The sequence below is a fragment of the Suricata suricatta genome, chromosome 3 (assembly GCF_006229205.1).
Source record: "Suricata suricatta isolate VVHF042 chromosome 3, meerkat_22Aug2017_6uvM2_HiC, whole genome shotgun sequence".
Lineage (NCBI taxonomy): Eukaryota > Metazoa > Chordata > Mammalia > Carnivora > Herpestidae > Suricata > Suricata suricatta.
The window spans coordinates 95,095,134-95,114,403 of record NC_043702.1 but is presented as its reverse complement, the minus strand read 5'-3'; the positions used below and the strand labels follow the sequence as shown (position 1 = coordinate 95,114,403).

Below are 19,270 nucleotides of genomic sequence, written 5' to 3'. Positions count from 1 at the left end.
AATCAGTGAACTGGGATTTAGGTTAATTGAAATGATCTAGCCTGGGGAATGAAAAGAAGAAAATAGAAAGAAAAACAAAGCCTAAGAGGAAATAAAGGACAGGAAGAAGAAAGGACAGAGAGAATACTTGAAGAAAAAATGGTCAAATATCTGCAAAAGGTGATAAACTGCATACATCTATATCCTCAAGAAGCTTAAAAACTCCAAAAGGGATAAATACAGAGATATCTAGTCTGGGACATAGTATAGTCAAATTGCCAAAAGCTAAGGACAAATATACAATCTTGAAAGTAGCAAGAAAGAATCAAATTACATATAGGGGATCTTCAATGGGCTTAACAGATATCTTATCAAAAACTATGTCACCAAAAGGGAATGAAACAGCATTATGAAAGTGCTGAAAGGAAATGCTAACCAAAAATTCTATATCCTGCAAAACTATCCTTCAAAATAGTGAGAGAGACTAAAAACTTCCCAAAATTAACAAAGCCTAAAAGATCATAACAAATAGATGTGGCCTCCAGGAAATGTTAAAGAGACTCCTTTAGGATGAAGTAAAAGTACAGTGGTAACTTGAACTCAGGTTAAAAAATAACTCTAATGAAAGTAGCTACATAGTTAAATATGAGAGTCAGAATTATCTTGTGTTTTGTTTGGAATGTCTCTCTATATTTCTCATATAATTTAAAAGCGAATGCATGAAGAAATAATTAAGTCTATGTTAAAGGGTGCATAATGTATAAAAGATGTAATCTACAACAAAACCAACATAAGGGAAGCCAAAGACATATAAAAGTAGAGTTTAATGTAATATACTGATGTTGAGTTTGCATCAATTCAAAATAATTTGTTATAAATTTAATATATGTATAGTAATAACCAAGGAAACTATAAAATTTTTTAATCCAAAATAGTAAAGCACAAAAATCAATTAAAGACAAAAGAAGGCAGCGTTCAAGGACCTGAGAAACATAAAAAATACATAAAGAAAATAAATGGTAAAATGGGAGAAGTAATTCCTATATTGCAATTACTTTAAATGTAAGTGAATTAAACTCTACGCAAAATTCATAGAACAGCAGAATTGACTTTTTACAAAGACTGTATTTACTTTAGATGCAAAGACAAAAATAGGTTGAGGGTGAATGGATGGATAAAGATATTCCATAGAAACAGTAATCAAAAGAGAGCAAAGATGGCTATGCTACTACCACAAAAAAATAAACTATGTCAAAAATTGTTGAGGCAAATAAAGACATTATATATTGAAAACTGTTATACCCAAAAGTTATAATGAGAATAGTGATACCCGAGCCAAACAACAGAATCACAAATTATATGAATCAAATGTCAACAGTAATAAAGGAAGAAACAGGTCTTCAAAGGTAATTAGAGATTTCAATAGCCCACTTTCAAGAATGTATACAGCATTTAGACTAAAGATTAATAAAAAAATAAAGAACTTGAACAACACTATTAATAAGGAGATATTTTATATGTGTGTATTATATAAATTTTAAATATATAAATATATTCATATTCTTTTCAATACATTATTTTCAAGTACATGAAATATTCTCTAAGATATACCATACTTTAGATCACAAAACGAGTCTCAATAAATTTTAAAATATTGCACTCATTCAAAGCGTCTGCTCTGAATGCAGTGCAATGAAACTAGAAATAATCAGCAGTGAGAAAACTAGAAAATTCCCCTATATAAGGAAATTAAACAACACACTCTTAAGAAGAAATATTTCAAGGAAGAAATCACAAGGGAAATTAGGAAATGCTTTGGAAGAAATGAAAATGAGAATGCAACATACCAATACTTAATGGGATGAAGTGAAAACATTTCTCAAAAGGATATTTATAGCTATAAACATCTCCATTAAAAAAGAAAGAAGTTAAATCAGCAACTGAACTTTACACATAAAGAATTGGAGGAGGGGAGTCAAACAATGGAGAGAATCAACAAAATAAATAGTTGTTCCATTAAAAAGATGAAGAAAATTGACAAACCTTTGTCTTACAAAGAAAAAAAAATGTGCAGATAATTTCAGATATGAAACTTGGAGCATTACTAAAAAAAATTTTAAAAATTGAAAACAACTGTGAAAGAATACAATGAGCAATTGATTGTATGCCAACAAATTAGATAACCTGATAAAATGAGCACATTTCTAGAAACATGCAAACTACCATAATGACTCAAAAAGAAATAAAAACTCCATATACCTCTAAAACAAGTAAAGAAACTGAATCAGTAATGAAAAATGTCCAGATAAAAAACATTTACAGAAGCAGATGACTTCCCTTGTGAATTCTAAAAAACATTTAAAAAATTAACATCCAGGCTTCTCAAACTCTTCAAACACCAGGAGAGAATACTTATTGATTCACTCCATAAAGGTAGAATTATCCTGATCCAAATCCAGATTGACAACATAAGAAAGGACAATTTATCAATTTTCCTTAGACATATAGTTGTAAAAGTACTCAATCTAATTCCATCAGCGAATGGCAAAATTTTTTTCAATTAACAATTCAAATGTGTTAGCATATTAAAGGGATTATGCATTATTAATGAGAGGGATTTACCCCAGGAATATAAGGGTAGCTGAACAAAACAAGAACCACCAAGTAACAACACATAATCGAGAAAAAGGGAGAGAGAGAAACACATAATCATCAGAAATGATGTTAAAATGCATTTGACAAAATCCATGGCTCTTTGTTTATGAAAACATTAAAAAAAAAAAAAAAACCACCTAGGAATAGCAAGAGACTTCCTCAACATGAAATAGGTCATCTAAGAAAATCCCAGAGCTAAGGCAATAGTCAATGGTGAAAGACTGAAAGCTTTAGCCTTCTGATCACAAATGAGAAAAGAATGTTCATTTTCACCGCTGCTATTCAACACTGTACTAGAATCCAGACAGAATAATTACTCGAGATAAAGAAATAAAAGGGAGTGAATTTAGAGATAGAAAAAAAAACATATTTTCACAGATAAGCCCAAAGAATCTTTAAAAATCTACCAGAGCTAATAACTAAATTCAGCACAGTTATAGGGTACATAACATTTAACAAGTAGTTAGTTATATTTGTATACACGAGCATAGAATAATGTAAAGGAAAAAATTAAAAAGGATATTAAGTAATCGATTCTATTTACTGTAACAAGGAAAAGAATCAAATACTTGGGAATAAATTTTACCAAAGAGTTAAAGATTTGTACATTTAAAACTACAAAGTATTTCTGAAAGAAATCAAAGACATAACTAGAAGGACAATTTGTGTTTGTCACTTGGAAAACCAATACTTCTAAGATGGCAATACTACCCAAAGTGACCCACATATTCAACACAATCACTATCAAAAATTACAACTGTTCATTTTTGCAGAAATGGAAAAGCCAATCCTTAAATTCATATGGGATTGTAAGGGTCTTTGAAAAGTCAAACAATATTAAAAAAAGTTTCTCATTTCAGAACTTACTCCTAAGCTACAGGATCCATAATAGTGTGATATGGGCATAAACATAGACACATAAAACAATGAAAATTGCACATCCTTAAGTAATTTGATATTATCTGTAATCAATGATAATCAACAGGGGTGAAAAACATGGTGGAGATAAAAGAGTCTCTCCAACAAATGGTGTAAAGAGAAATTTGTTATGTAAAAGATGAGGTTGAATTTGCTACCTCATACCATATGCTAAAAGTAACTCAATACCAATCGTTGATCTAAAGAGATAATCTAAAACCATAACTCTCTTTAAAAAATAACGATAACTCCTCATGACTTGGATTTAGCAGTAGATTCTTGGATATAATACTAAAAAGCATGAGAAACAATCCAATAAACTGACTCCATCACAATTAAGAACTTTGTTCACAAAAGGACAGTATCAAAAAAGTGAAAATTTACAGAATAGCAGAAAAGATGTGAAAATAATATATCTGGCAACAGATTATAACCAGACTGCAGAAATTGTACAACTCAACAACAGTAAATCTAACAATCCAGTTAAGACACTGGCAAAGGACTTGAATAGACATTTCTTCAAAGAAGATATATGAATGGCCAATAGGCACATGAGCAAATGTTCAACATCACTAATCATTATAAAAATGCAAATCAAAACCAAATGAGTGAGATACCACTTCACATCTCCTAGATGACCGTCATTAAAAAAAAAAAAAGAAAGAAAGAAAGAAAAGAAAAGAAAAGAAAAGAAAGTAAGTGTTGCTGAGAATGTGAAGAAGCTAGAACACGTGTATGGCTGTTGGGAATAGAAGATGGTTTAATTGCTATGGAAAATAGTTTGTGGTTCCTCCTTCTAATAATTAAACAGAGAACTAGCATATGATCCTATAATTGTATTCTTACTTATATACACCTAAAAATGGAAAAGTCAGACTCAATAAATACATGTATACAAGTGTTGATAGTTGCACTATTCCCAATAGCCAAACAGCAAAAGTAACCCAAATTTCTATCAGTGGATACATGGATGAACAAATTGTGGTACACACATACCATGAAATATTATTCAGCCATAAAAAAGGAATTACTAATAACTGATACTGTGGGTGAATCTCTAGAAGATTATGTCAAAAAGTCAGACATGAAACATCACATATTTTTTGGTCACACTCACTTGAAATAGTCACGATATGTAAATCTGTGGAGACCAAGAGCAAATTGGTGTTTGGGAAGAGATGAAAGAGGAAAATGGGAAGTAACTGCTTACTTGATATAAAGTTTCCTTTCGGGATGATACAAATATTTTGCAATTTGATAGAAGCAGAGGTGGCAAACACTGTGAATGTAGTAAATGTCATTCATAGTAAATGAATCATTCACTGTATTTTTTAAATGCTTATTTATTTATTTTGAGAAAGAGAGTGAGTGGGGGTGGGGTAGAGAGAGAGAAAGAGAGAGATTCCCAAGCAGGCTCTGTGCTATCAGTGCAGGGCCCAAGGCGGGGCTTGATCCCAAGAACTGTGAGATCATGACCTGAGCTCAAATCAAGAGTCAGATATTAACTACCCACCCAGGTGTCTGGATTGTTCACTTTAAAATTGACAGTTTCAGGGGCGTCTGGGTGGCTCAGTTGGTTGAACTTCCCCTTCAGCTCAGCTCATGATCTCACTGCCCATGAGTCTGATCATCATGTCAGGCTCTGTGCTGACAGCTCAGAGCTTGGATCCTGCTTCAGATTCTGAGACTCCTTTTCTCTCTGCCCTTCCCCTCACTTTCTCGCTCTCTCTCAAACATGAATAAACATCAAAAAAATGTTTTAATTTATAGTTTCAAATGTGAATTCGATTTTTTTCCCAGCAGTCTCCATGCTCAGTGTGGGGCTTAAACTCACAACCCTGAAAGCAAGAGTCACCTGCTCTACTGAGTCCGCCAGGTGCCCACAGAATTGTATTTAAAAAAAATTAATATTGTTCTCAGCACCAAACTTGGAGTCAGAGAATAAAGATAATGAATGTGATTGGGAGAGAGAAGGTAATTGGAACAACTATAATTCCCCAGTGTTGAATTATAATCTATATAAAACAAGTATTCTTACGGGCTTGTCCCCCTAACTTCACCGAATCACAGGTGATGTCCCAGGGGAAGCCAGGGGAGCTGTGCTGTGAATCGAGCACCACAGATCTTCTATGCCATAGGCAAAGTAAAAATTGTAATGCACAGATTTAAGGAAGAGTCTTTTGTATAAATAAAGATATTTTCCATATCTCCATTTAAGGATTCTAGTTTTTCTAGCTTTTACTCAAATGGACTTTACACTTAGAACGATTTTAGAACAAGAGAAATATTGGTGAAAACAGGCCAAAGCAATGAATATCCACTGAAATTGTTCCAACTAAATTTTCATTTTTATGAACAAAGGCATAAATTGGGAAATTATTAAGTTTAAAAGGCTATTATTTAATTATGGTGTTTTATTTGGCTGTTTGTTTTGTGTATTGTTTTGACAGACAAAGTCTCCTCTTATACCTAATGAATGAACTCTAGGATGGGAGATCTTCAGTTACAGTTCTAACACAAAGACCTGAATGATAAATTCCCTGGCAAGTAATTGCATATTAAAATACCATTTCTATAAACACACGGGGCAAATTTATGGTAAAGCTTTCTTCTTTTTTCTCCCAGGTAGACAGAGAAGCAGTTGAATGCAACTCCCTTTTTTAAAGAAACTCTGTTTCTGAAAGATCAGGCTGCCCTGTTCTGCCTATTTTTAGAGGCTAGGCTATTATATTCCTAAAATTTATATCTCAAAGAAAAAGTACAACAAAATATTTAAAGCTGTACAGTGACATATAAATAATTGTTACACAATGTGGTTTAGACAAGAAAGTGGGCACTTATATGTTATCATGGATATTTGAGATTCCAATAAAATATAGTCACTTAAAAAGAAATATATACAGAATTGACATACATAATTTTCAACTGTTCACTTCTGCCACTCCCTTCCCACTTACCCCTTGTCTACCCCTACTTATTCCTTCTCTGCAGGGCATTCCCTTTAAGGCAGATACAAAATCAATTCACTGAATTTTTTAAATGTTTAATTTATTTCTGAGACATAGAGAGACAGATCATGAGTGGGGTAGGGGCAGAGAGAGAGAGAGAGAGAGAGAGAGAGAGAGAGAGAGAGACATAAATAACCTGAAGCAGGCTCCAGGCTCTGAGCTGTTAGCACAGAACCTGATGCAGGGCTCGAACCCACAAGCTGTGAGATCATGACCTGAGCTGAAGTCAGTCACTTAACCTGCTGAGCCACCCAGATGCCCCTCAATTCACTTATTAAAAAAAATCAGGGACAGAATAAAGCAGAACTCATTTTTGTCTTTTCTGGTATGCTTCTTTACTATATTTGCCAATGGTGCAATAATCTATCTTAACCTGTATTTCAAAGCTTAAGACACCAGCGAGAGCCAGGGATAAGTGATCCAGCTTTTCCATGCTCCAGTTCTGTGAGAGACAGTTTACTTTAACTTGTAAGACTCAACTGAATAATGTAAAAGAGGCATAAATTAATCATATCTATTTCACATTAGGAGTGGAGGATAAATAAAATAGTATGTGCAAAGCACTTAGCACAATATCCTGCTTGTAACAAGGAGATAATAAATGTAGCTTATTAAAACAGATTCTCTTCTGACTGATAAAATTGAACACATCATAATGTAAACTAAATCCATTATTTATCTGATTAGACAGTAGAAAAAATGAGACTAAGAAATCAAATTTGACTTAAAAAGAGAAATCTAACCGTAAAGCAAAGACAAAAAGTATAACTACTCTTACTTTATTAATGACAGAAAAAAGTATTTTTCATTCAGCATCAGAGATAAATCCATTAAGAAAGCAACAATAACCCATGTTATCCAGGGGGGAAACTGCTAGAATCTGTCATTGTTTTCTCTCTGGCAGCCTGATTATGCTTGGGTAATACCATATTTAAATGGGTTCATCTGTGCTGTTCTTGGAAAAACAAGCAGAGACAATTTAGCTTATGACTATCAATACAACATATCTCCTTTTTTTTTAATTCAACAAAATAAAATAAACAATTTGCATCTCGGTTGATGTTGATGTTTACAAGTGAGTAATGCAGATCTTAAAATCTGTAAAACATTATTTCCCTCTCATAAAAGCATAATGGGATAGTTTAATTGTTGCTTTGACATTTTAAAACACAGGTCAGATGCTTAAATGACACCTTTTAAATTACAGCTGCCAAGAGATTGCTTGCAACATAATATGACATGACATTTAACTAACTATAACCAGGAGCGATTATTTTGGTAGAACATAATAGTAATGAGAATAAATTCATTTTGAGTTTTTTCATAACAATAATTAATCAGCTGTCAGCATTCCAATAAAATACTTAATTTTATCAAATGTTTTCTAGAAAAAAAATTTTGTTTTTTTGGTAAATAGGAACAGATTAAGCCTCTGAAGAGTTTCTTCTTGAAATCATTCTAAAACAAACAAACAAACAAAAACACCTGAAGGGGGCCTTGGTGACTCAGTTGGTTAAGTGACCAACTTTGGCCCAGGTCATGATCTTACAGTTTATGGGTTTGAGCCCTACGTTGGGCTCTGTGCTGAAAGCTCAGAGTCTGGAGCGTGTTTTGGAATCTGTGTCTCCCTCTCTCTCTGCCCTCCCCCCACATATTCTCTGTCTCTCTCTGTCTCAAAAATAAACATTAAAATTAAAAAAAAAAAAAACCTGCAGTGTAAGACAACAGGAAGAAAGAATTCCTTACCTTAAAGTCTTATCACCCTATCAAGGAAAAGGCATGAACTGGGCAGTATGAATAGAAGGTCAACGTAATCACGTGCTCTGCTATACTTTCTCCACAAACTAGGCACCTAAGTCAAATTCTCCTGGCCTTAGCTGTATTACCTAGAAAACTGCACTTTCTCCAAATTGGTGTCAGATGAGGAATAAAGGATAGGATTATGCACTCTCTTGGAAAAATACAGGTAAGTTGGCATTTGTTCAAAGACGAGTATGCATCCTTAATGGTTAGCTTCTAGATTTTGTTTTACTTTTCTGAATAAGGTTGCCTAAATTTCTCAGGTTCCCTCCACTTCCTAAGTCTTGGCGATAGTAAACTATCTGAGCGTAACTTCATAGATCAAATCCTTACCTGACATAAAGATTTACCTAACTATTAACATCACAGCGGCAATCTCAACACGTACAAATTCTTTCCGAACATGGCGTCTGAGCCTGGTGTAAAGTCCTTACTATTAGAGACACTTCTAGAAGTGAAAATGAAGGCATATCTTTATGGTTCTAGACAATTCCTATTAAATTCTTGTTTAACTGAGATCAAGTAGAGTCATGATGGCTTATATATGAATGCCGATGGTTTATATGTTAATGCTCATTTTAGTTTTTTTTATTTTTATGGTTTTATTTATTTTTGAGAGACAGCTGGAGCAGGGGAGGATCAGAGAGAGGGAGACAGAATCTGAAGCAGGTTCCAGGCTCTGAGCTAGCTGTCAGCACAGAGCTCGATGTAGGGCTCAAACCCACAAACCATGAGATGGTGACCTGAGCTGAAGTCGGACACTCAACTGACTGAGCCACCCAGGCCCCAGGTGCCCTATTTTCTTTTGTTTTGACAGATCTGCAAAGACTAGACAAGGAAAGCTCATCTAAAGAGGGTACTATAGAAATGGGAAATTGGCTAATGAGCTACAGCTAATGATGAAAACATGATTTCAGTGCCTTACAAATGTTGTTTTTAGTGAGCCATGACAGTATATTAAGCCAATGACCCTGTTTTGACACTGATTCCAGACACCAAAGGGCAACAGGCCACTGTGGCTGAAAAATTGGTAGATTATATACAATCAGCCTTGGTGGCTATCTCAATATGGCAACCAAATTGAAACTTTAAAGAATATTTTCCAGTAAACACATTTTAACTCATAAAATGTGTCTCCTTTCAGAACTGATCACAGTGGGTAACTATACTTTGCATGAAATATTTCTGGACCATGGTCATTGTCATTCTACATATTCAATATAAATATGAGACTGCAAAGTACATGCATAGCTACATAAGACTGTTTTCCACAATGTCAAGCATGAATGTACACTCATATATTTGTAGAATATAAGTATTGATCTTACGATTACATATTCAGAAAATAAACATGGGTGCTCTTTTCTTTAATGTAATTCAATACAAACAAAAAATTTTGTAGGTTTCATCAATGCATCTAAATAAGTCTGCCCTTTAAGCAGAAAAAAAAGAAGTGAATAATTTGCTCATTTCAAAAATAGTTACTTATTAAAGAAATACTTGAATGGTTAATCCACTCTTCAAAATAATTAGGACTTCTCTTCACCAGGCAGGGAAGTTGCTGACAAGCTTGGAAATTAAGACACCTGTGTCAAATTACTTCTGTAATAAAATTTGCAATCAAACCAAAATTACAATGAACATGTGTTTCTCTGGTTATAAGCTTGCATTCCTTAGCACTTACCTCCAAAATGTGATGCTATTTTGAGCAAAACAATTTCTAAATCATTTCTTAGACTAGATAACTTTTTGTAGGCTTTCTTCCCTCCCACCCCCCCAAAATTAAATATTTTTTCAAAGTAGAAGAGGCTCAGTGTGAGAGTTTGCCAGATTTAATCTGTTCCTACATTTGTCACCAGATAAGCCACCATTATTTCTGTTGTGGTTACTCCTATTATTTTATTAGATCATAGATACATGAGCTATAATAAACCTCAAGAGATCACTTCACAGTCTGGTGAACCAAACACATGATGTCAAATGAGGTAAGTGATATGCCCAAGGATATACAGCTATAAAAGGCATATGGATTTCTGACCCCCCAATTCTCTTGTTGTAAGGAATGTTCTGGAGTCAGCCCTTAGTTCTCAAGGTCTAGTATTTTGCTGAATAATTTCTGCATCAATAGTTTCCCCTCATGACATGGATTCCCCTTCCTGGTTAAAAGCCTCCATCTGCCTGAGTAGTTTTCTCTGGAAAGCTCGCCTCACAGACTATTGGTGGACAGAGGGAACAACAGAAGTGGGTGTTGTATATGATCTTTCTAGTTGGATGTTTTCCTTTGTGGGTCTATTCTAGGACAGCAGAGGGGTCTCAAACCTGACAGTCAGAAGAGGAAAGACATGGGGTAATTAGAGCACTAGAGTCTGACCACAGACATGCTCAGGCACACACACATGTGGAAACCAAGTCCCCACTAGTGGTTTCAAAGCACGTGTCCTCAGAACCAGACATTAAACAAACTCAGGTGGGTTTTTTTCCCTGTCTCATGAGGGAAGCAAGACTTCATAACTTCTAAGAGCACTTCCAGGCTTTGAACTCACATCTCAGACCACAGACTATCAGTCCCCTAGCCTTATATTTCACTGTGTTGTTCGATTTGAGCCCACCATGAAGGCCACCTAACTAGGCTGGTATTTACTTGTTCATAACTCAGGTAAATTCCTAACCACTCTGACTACACCTGCCTACTTCTTCAGTTTCTATGATTTCCAAGGTCTCTGGTGACCCTGAGTTTACAGAGACTGCGTAACACAGTTTAACCATTTCTTGCAGCAAAACTTTTTCCACTCCAGCACCCTGACTCTTCTTTTGTGTCATTATATTCTTGATGAAAATGATGGTAAAACCCAAAGACATTTGAACATATGATTAATCTCATATGAAGTTAAGTCTTTGGGCTGAGGGTGTGTGGATGTTGTGTGTTTGTGTAGTTAAGGAAAAGGGGAATTGAAGGTGATGGATATAAAGCAGGAGAGAGCAAGGCCAACCACCCACAGCACCCAGAATGCAGTACGAACTCCACAATAATTTATGGATGAATGAATAAATGAATGAAAACACAGACCACTGAAAGGCTGATCCAGATTAAATATTTAGTCCCTTTCCATGTGCCATAATTTAAAATTGAAATCACAGAAGATCTATATTCTGGAGAGACTTTTATTTACTCTTAGAAATCTCCCCCATGTAACAATGTTTGGCATCATGTCTGGTGGTCAATAAGTACTGAATAACAGCAACAGTACAAGGAATAGCAACAGTGGTGCTAGATACTATTCTAAACACTTGAATTATATTATCTCATCTCTGCCTCATAATAACATAATAACATTGTAAAGTTGACACTATATGTTGTACCCATAATACAGATGATTGTAATGACAGACAAGGTTAAATATCTAGCCAACTTCACGAAACTAGGAGCCAGAACTCAAACCAAGGTGTGTATGGCTCAGAGCCCTTGCTTTAATAAAGAATTATACATGACAAAGGGATTCTAACCATACTCTCTTTATACTGAACAACATGGAAAAAGTTGGGTAGAGGAAGTTTAATTTAGTCAGTGACCAACCCAGTAGGGTCCTGCTTATACCAAACATTCAAAGACCCCAACGTACCACTACACCCTTAGAGAGTAATAAGAAAATCTGAGAAACTGAATCACTGAGAAAAGCATACTAAAATCAGATGGAAGAAAGTTCAAGAGAAACTCAGAGGCATCAGGGCACCAATTTCTTCATCTGGATAAGAGTCCCCAGTAGAAGCCAGTACACTCAAATCATTCATTTTTTAATAATTACATTAAAATTCTTATGTCTAACATAAGCTTATTTTCATTTAACAAAGATGTCTAACATAAGCTTATTTTCATTTAACAAAGATTCTTGGCATTCCGCAACAACACAGAGCCATTACATTATTCAATTACATCGTGTTGCAGATGTGCAAGTAAGGCAAATTAGACAGAGTTTCTGAAGAGAACTCTGGATAAGCCAGCTCTTATTAAGGATTTTTCTCTTTTTCCCTTTCTCTCTCTCTCCCTCCCTCCTCCTCTTGCTCTCTCTCAGTTGCTTCCTTCCTTCCTTTCTCTTGCTTTCTTTCCCCATTTTCCCCTACCAATTCCCTTGTTTCTTTTTCAGTTTCTTCATATGTTAAATAATAATCACAAACTATTTTTTGGAATTCATATTTCAGGGCCAATATTTTTACAACGATGTTATGTTTCACAAAGCACCATATTGGAATAATTGATAGCTATTTGTATAATTAGTCACCATAATTAGTTGACTAACTCTGAAAGAGAGCTATTATTGTTAATCACATTTTGTACATGGGGAAAGAAGTCCAACATGTTTAAGGGCTTGTAAATAACAAAACTGAGGTAAGAAGTGAAGTGTAAATACATAATATTCAACAATGCACTATAACGTCATTAGTTTTGGACTAGCTCAATCCTACCCCAGAAAATGACTATTTTCCATAATCTTGAGCAATATATGGGTGTCCAGTGTTTGAGGAAGCTGGGTGGGTGTGTTGTAGGAGCATACCAAAAGAATTTGGTCCTGGAAGACATTTTGAGGAGTTTTAAAAGTCAGCAGCCTTTGTCTGTCTTCCAATATCAGCACCTACTGAAGAGCAGTAACACTTCTGGGTACTGAAATAATCCCCAAAGAGGAATTGTGCCTACTGATAATTTATATGTTAGTGTTAAACTCTTTAATCTAAAGGACACAATTTAAAGATCACTGCAAGGGCAATTTGGCAACGTTCTTTAGACAAGGGGAAACTGGGAATATTAAACTACAAGGAAAGAAAGAACAGGAGAAAAGCAGCATTTAGGAACTTAGCTCATTCTCTTGTGATCAAACCCTCATTGTCTCTCATATCCTCCCTTACCACCATCATTACAGTTGAGGCATCACCTACATCTGGCAATTTCCAGACTCCACTCCCTCATCTTCAACCCACAATAGAAGTCAAATGTCCCCGGCATTTACTAACAGACAAGCATACGTCTCTAAGCAGTACTGGAGGCCAAAAATCTCCTTGGCATTCTCAATGTATATATTTTACATTTCAGTTTCCCAAAAATATCTTGCATGATATTTGAACCACAAAATTACTGTGCCATTTGCAGAATGTCTGGTTATGCATTTTTTTATTCCAACCAATTCTAATGTGTCTTAAGATACCACATATGGCTACCCTCTTAAGGCATTTGAATGTGAAATTACCATCCACAATACCATCATAAGAGAGGAATAAAGACAGATTACCTGGGGTTAAGAGGATGACTGACATAGTGATGAGTGAGCATACAACTAAAATCACCAGCAAGGCAATAGCAATTCCCTTCCAGTTTCTCTGTGGAGGGCTGTTACTTCCCAGTTCCTACCGAGATAGAAAAAATAAAAAAGTTTCATAATTATACATGCTCCAAAAGAAATGATTCATAAAGGAATAATTCACTGCATGGCACAATCACAGTTTGAAAGCTGATTAGGATCCTTTTCTTCTTCAGTAGCTCCTTTAATTATTCAAAGGTGCATATATTATAAATGGCTATCTTTGGGGGCGGTAATCTTATTTCTCTAAGAGTTAAACCAACAGAGTTTTATGCCTGCTGTCCACAATGTAGATGGCATTAAAATGCATTGACTACACACACTAGGACAATAACCAAAGTACTCTGCAAAATAATTATGAAAATAAAGCACACCCACTTACATTTTTTTCTTACTACAATGGAACTTACAATAAAGACTTAGATACAAATATTTCCCAAGCACTATAGACTACTTGTCTCACTGGATAGTGGGGAAAAAGATTAGAGATGGGAAAAATCATTCAGAATGCCCCATGCCACAGAGCAGGGCACATCTGTCAGCACAACAGGTCTTTTTTTAAACAGCTCCCCCACCACTCATAAAACTCAACAGGTTGTAGTAACTAAATTAAATGAGTGCTCCTAGCTCAATGGTTGATAGCATCCTCTCCCTAGGCAGCATGCCTATATTGGCAAGGAGGAGAGATTGATGGCGAAGGATAACCGTGAGCATCTCTCACAATACATCGAGTAAAGCTTTTCATTTTTCAGATGATCTGTGCTCTACCCTGTTGACTAGAAATGTGTGAGCATAATTCACCAAAGCAAAGCAAACACCACACTGGATTGAAATGAACGCCAGAATTTCTTTGCGATGAAGTTTAAAAAACACTGAGTCTCTCATTTCTTTCTTCCTACCCCATGTCCCAGCTTCTCTTCCTCCTTCCCAACAAAGACTTCTTCATTCAAAACTAGCTAAGTTTTTTCAAAGGCAAATAAAGCAAAATGTAAAGGTATCCAGTTCACTATGTGCATGCAAATCACTCAACAAGACATAGAGCAGCCTGGGTTTAAACAAAGATAAATAGGATAGCAAACATTTAATAAATTATATATGGCTCCTGTGACTCACAGATTAAAACATTGAGCACATTTTCATTGAGTGATGTTGGCTTCCGATTCTGCCATAAACACTTTGGATGTGAGGAACTAATCTCTAAATAAATGTAAGAAGAGAACGTACATGAAAGGTATTTTATGCTGGTTTTTTCCCCTTCTCAGATCAAATGCTTTGTCTCAGTCTAATGAACCAAATCCAGCAGAGGTCAATGCTATTTATTTATCTTTATATTTTTTGAGAGAAACAGAGAGACAGAGAAAGAGAATGAGTGAGCAGGGGAGGGGCAGTGATAGACGGAGACAGAGAATCCAAAGCAGGCTCTGCAAGACCAGCTCAAAGCCTGATGTGGGGCTCTAACCCATGAACCCTGAGATTATGACCTAAACCAAAGTCAGAGATTCAACCAGGCCCCTCAACTCTATTCTTTTTTCTTTAAAAAAGACTCACTCTGTACCTCTTTTCCATGCTTATTAATGCTTGTTATTCAACACCCCTGTTTCTCTCACATTTTGGTTAGAATCTCCATATTTGAACTGTACAAGTCCACTTATACACAGATTTTTTTTTTAGTTTGGTACTGTAAATGTATTTTCTCTTATGATTTTCTTAATAACATTTTATTTTCTCAAGCTTACTTTAATATAAGTGTGTGTATACACATAACACAGTATATAATACATAAAATAAAATATGTGTCAATTGACTATGTTACTGGTAAGGCTTCCAGTCAACAGTAGGCTATAAGTAGTTATCTTATGTTTTGAGGAATCACAAGTTATACATGGGTTTGTGACTATGCTGGGGCCAACGTCCCTAACCCCCACATTATTCAAGGGTCAAATGTATTTGCAATTATACCGGACATCTCACTCCAATAAAAGAACCAAGAGTAAATTATAATTTTAAATCTGATTCTGATCTTGATTCCTGCTCACTAGATAGGCTGCCACACCTCAGCAAACTCTATGCCTAGAGTGGGTGATGGTCCAGTAAGGCCAAAGACAAGACCCAGAGACAGCAACTGAGATGCAGTTTGATTGGGGGAACTTACATATTGGGAGTCCATGAGTGGCCAGTGGGATAAGCATGCGCTGCTGGTACCTAAGGGCAGCAAGTATTCACATCACAGCAACCTGCCTGAGCAACAATCTGCCACCTCCCCCTCCTTGCACTAAGAATACATGGGCCTGCCACCTGACACCCGCTGGCACAAAGGAAGTGCTCCAAGGTTGGCCATCCCCAGAGCACCTGTCTTTGAACACTGAACATGTCCTTCTGTATATCCTGCTCGATGGGAATATAGAGGGAGGGCAGGATTTCTACGTTCTCAAGATAGCAATTAACAGGAGCATTCATGGGAGGCTTTCACAAGCTAGTTATTCAGTGGGTCCCAGACACTTGAACACAAGGCAAATTATTAAAGAAATGACTTCAGAGTGTGCTTTTCAGTTTTTGAAAAGAACATAAGCATGCAATGTCTATCAAATGTTGTCTAACAGAAGTAATAGCCTAGATATCTTACTATGTGTTTTGTATTATACTAAATATTTTATGTTCATAATGTCTTATAATCCTCAGAAAAATCAGGTGAGATTACTATTGCTTTGACAGATTTGCCAATGAGAAAAATGGGGCTTGGAGAGATTAATTAAAAACCCACTTACAGTTAATAAGTGGGGGGATCTCAGGGTCCAGTCCATAAATGCTGGCTCTTAACCATTCAAATAAGCCGTTCTATAGATAAATATGTCAAGGATAAATGCATAAATCAATAAATAAATCAAGGAATCAAGGAATGATCTGGTCCCTGACATAATAACAGTTGTACTTCATTATCTTTTATTTGAGGAAATTCACAATTAAAGAAAAGCGGTGTAATGCCTTTCAAATAAATTTATATTTCCCCCAGTCAGTCTTCGTAAACTGGGAAAATATACCATTTTTAAAATGGTAAAACACATTTGAGTAAAAAAAAAATATGTTCATAATGTAATTCACATAGAATGTGTGTCTCCTTTAAGATGACTCAGCAATGTCCAAGGCATCGACTAGTCTGTTTAGGAGCTGCAGATTTAATGAGGTCCGAATAGAATTCTCCCCTTTCCATCCACCATAGAGTCTCTAACCAGGGCAATACTTATAAAACATCGTTTTACTTATGTCACTTTATTATATAAAGTCCTTTAATATCCCAATACTACCTAAATAATCAAATGCAGAGACAATTTAGCATAACACTTGTCTGCAGCCAAGCTCCAGTTTCCTCACCCACCTTGTTCCTCTTGAGAAATAACACACCCCGTACTGCTCTGATAGCCATTGGGCACAGAGGCCTCTGATGCTTCAAGCTTCACATCACCGTCCATCCTAATGCTTTCCCATCCAATCCCTTTCACATGCCTCCACTGATAAGCACTGTCGATCATTCAACATCCTGCTCAGATGTCTCCTCTCTTGGGAATTTCACCTAAGTATGCAAGCCAAATATGATTTCCCTCCCTCTGTTAAAAAAAAAAAAGGCCTAAAATACATTGCACTAATAGGCTGATTCCACCTCTCCTACAAATAGCTGTGAGATTGCAAAGATGCATTTTTCTGAGCCTCAGACTTTTGTTTTATCTGAACAAATGGAGTAATAATGTAATTATTTTTAAATGTAAGGATTAAAACCAATTCGCCAAACAAAACTCTTACAATAAAATTCATATTAAATGAACTACTTGGAACGTTCCTCAACACACTTAACTTAGATCACGATGTCTCTACATTCCCGTCTCATCTCAAATGCCCTCCCTGACCACTCTCTCTCAAAAAACGTTTCATATCCCTTCTGTCTGCTCCCTCCCTTAATTTTTCTTCATAGCATTATCATTTTAGATATATCACAGGTCATATTTAATCATGTATCTATAGTAATGTGTTAAGCTATTTAAGAATATATATTAAGGTGTTTAAATGTTCATTCTATCCTTCTCAGCCCTCCAGAATAGAAATGTCATGGTATCATTAACATAATACATCTTGTTCTTTGCTATATCCCTAGCATTGTGAAAAGTTATCAGCACATACTAGGGATGCCATAAATAATTCTAAAACAAACAAATGAATGACAGCAGCCATGATAAAGATAATGGTGATGATAGTGTTGGTGATTCTGATGTAAATGCTAAAAGCCATATGTAAAAACAATCCTATCCCTGTCAAAGTTACTATCTGCTTAAAGTAAGAATGACATCTTAGACAACATCGGATTTCTCAAACCGCTTAACAGTCTCTGGTTCTCTTAATAGGTGCTTAGAAAATAATTGCCCAATTAATTAAGTGGTATAAATGGAAACCCAAAGGAGGATAGAGATACAGTACCATTAGTTAAATAGACATTAATAGCAAACTTTTAAAATGTAGCTACTTGCTAAAGATTAATTTGACTGCAATTATTTTTAGTCTCATTTATCTGATGCTAGCTTTCCAAAATTCACTTGCCAACCTTCAAGTTAACTCCTTCAACAAACTTCATAAATTCTATTACCATGGGAAGCGGTCCTAATGGGCTTTGCTTTTCAATGACTTTCTATAAGCCAACAACTGAAACCCATTCAGTGCACTTGCCAGGCCAGCAGAACAGGTAATGGGGCTGAGCAGCAACCTGAGAGAACATGTGAAAGAGTTTGCAGTGAGGTCATCTGGATGCCCTGGAGACAGAACAGGATCAATGTTGGAAATCATATTCACAGAAAGGTTCAAGGTCGCCTTCAAACATACAAAGAGAAATATGTAATAATCCACATAGGAGATGCTTTTGTAAATTAGTTCTCCAGTGGACGGATGTATCAGTTGAAACATCTGTGTCCAATTCCAGATAATATTCAGTGTTGTCACTGTGAAGAGGTAAGTTGGTTCTAGAAAGGAACTGGATCTGAAACCTAACTATCCATGTTGTATCCACAGCCTATCCACTCATCAGCTACCAGAGAAGGGTTGAGCTTACATGGCAAGGTGGTCCTCTACATACATAGTTGACCTAAATCAAAATTCAGCTTTTATTGTTCAAGTGCAAAGAAAAAAGTGCTGGGAACCATACACAAAACAACATACAAGATTTATAGGTGGCTTCATTTGCAATATAAGGGGGAAAAGCCAAAGGGATGCTACCTTCCATAAAGGTATAGAATACCAAAAATGTGAGGACCTTTTTAAACTTCTAACATTCTACCTGTACTTCCCTTAGACAACTACAATGTATTCACTGCCATAAGCACCATGAGGAAAAATACGATCCCTCCACATTATAATAGTCTCCAAGAGTGATAACATGTAGACGAAGATTCAAAGGGAGAATCATAATGTTGAATTATGTCTGTAGATTAGATGTGGGTGTGCTTTCATAAGAATAGATTTTCTTCCACCACATGTCTCCTTTCTGAGAACCACAGGGAAGATTCTTTAAAATATTGCTATTTG

The 19,270-nt window shown here is 35.7% G+C and overlaps 1 protein-coding gene across 1 annotated transcript in view; it reads right to left on the bottom strand.

Annotated features, from left to right (window-relative positions):
• DPP10 (dipeptidyl peptidase like 10) overlaps positions 1-19,270 on the bottom strand; it is a 617,838-nt gene that overhangs the window by 451,176 nt on the left and 147,392 nt on the right. Inside the window, exon 2 of the mRNA XM_029933326.1 lies at positions 13,640-13,754. Within this exon, the coding sequence (XP_029789186.1) occupies positions 13,640-13,754 (115 nt within the window). The remainder of the gene's footprint in view (positions 1-13,639; positions 13,755-19,270) is intronic.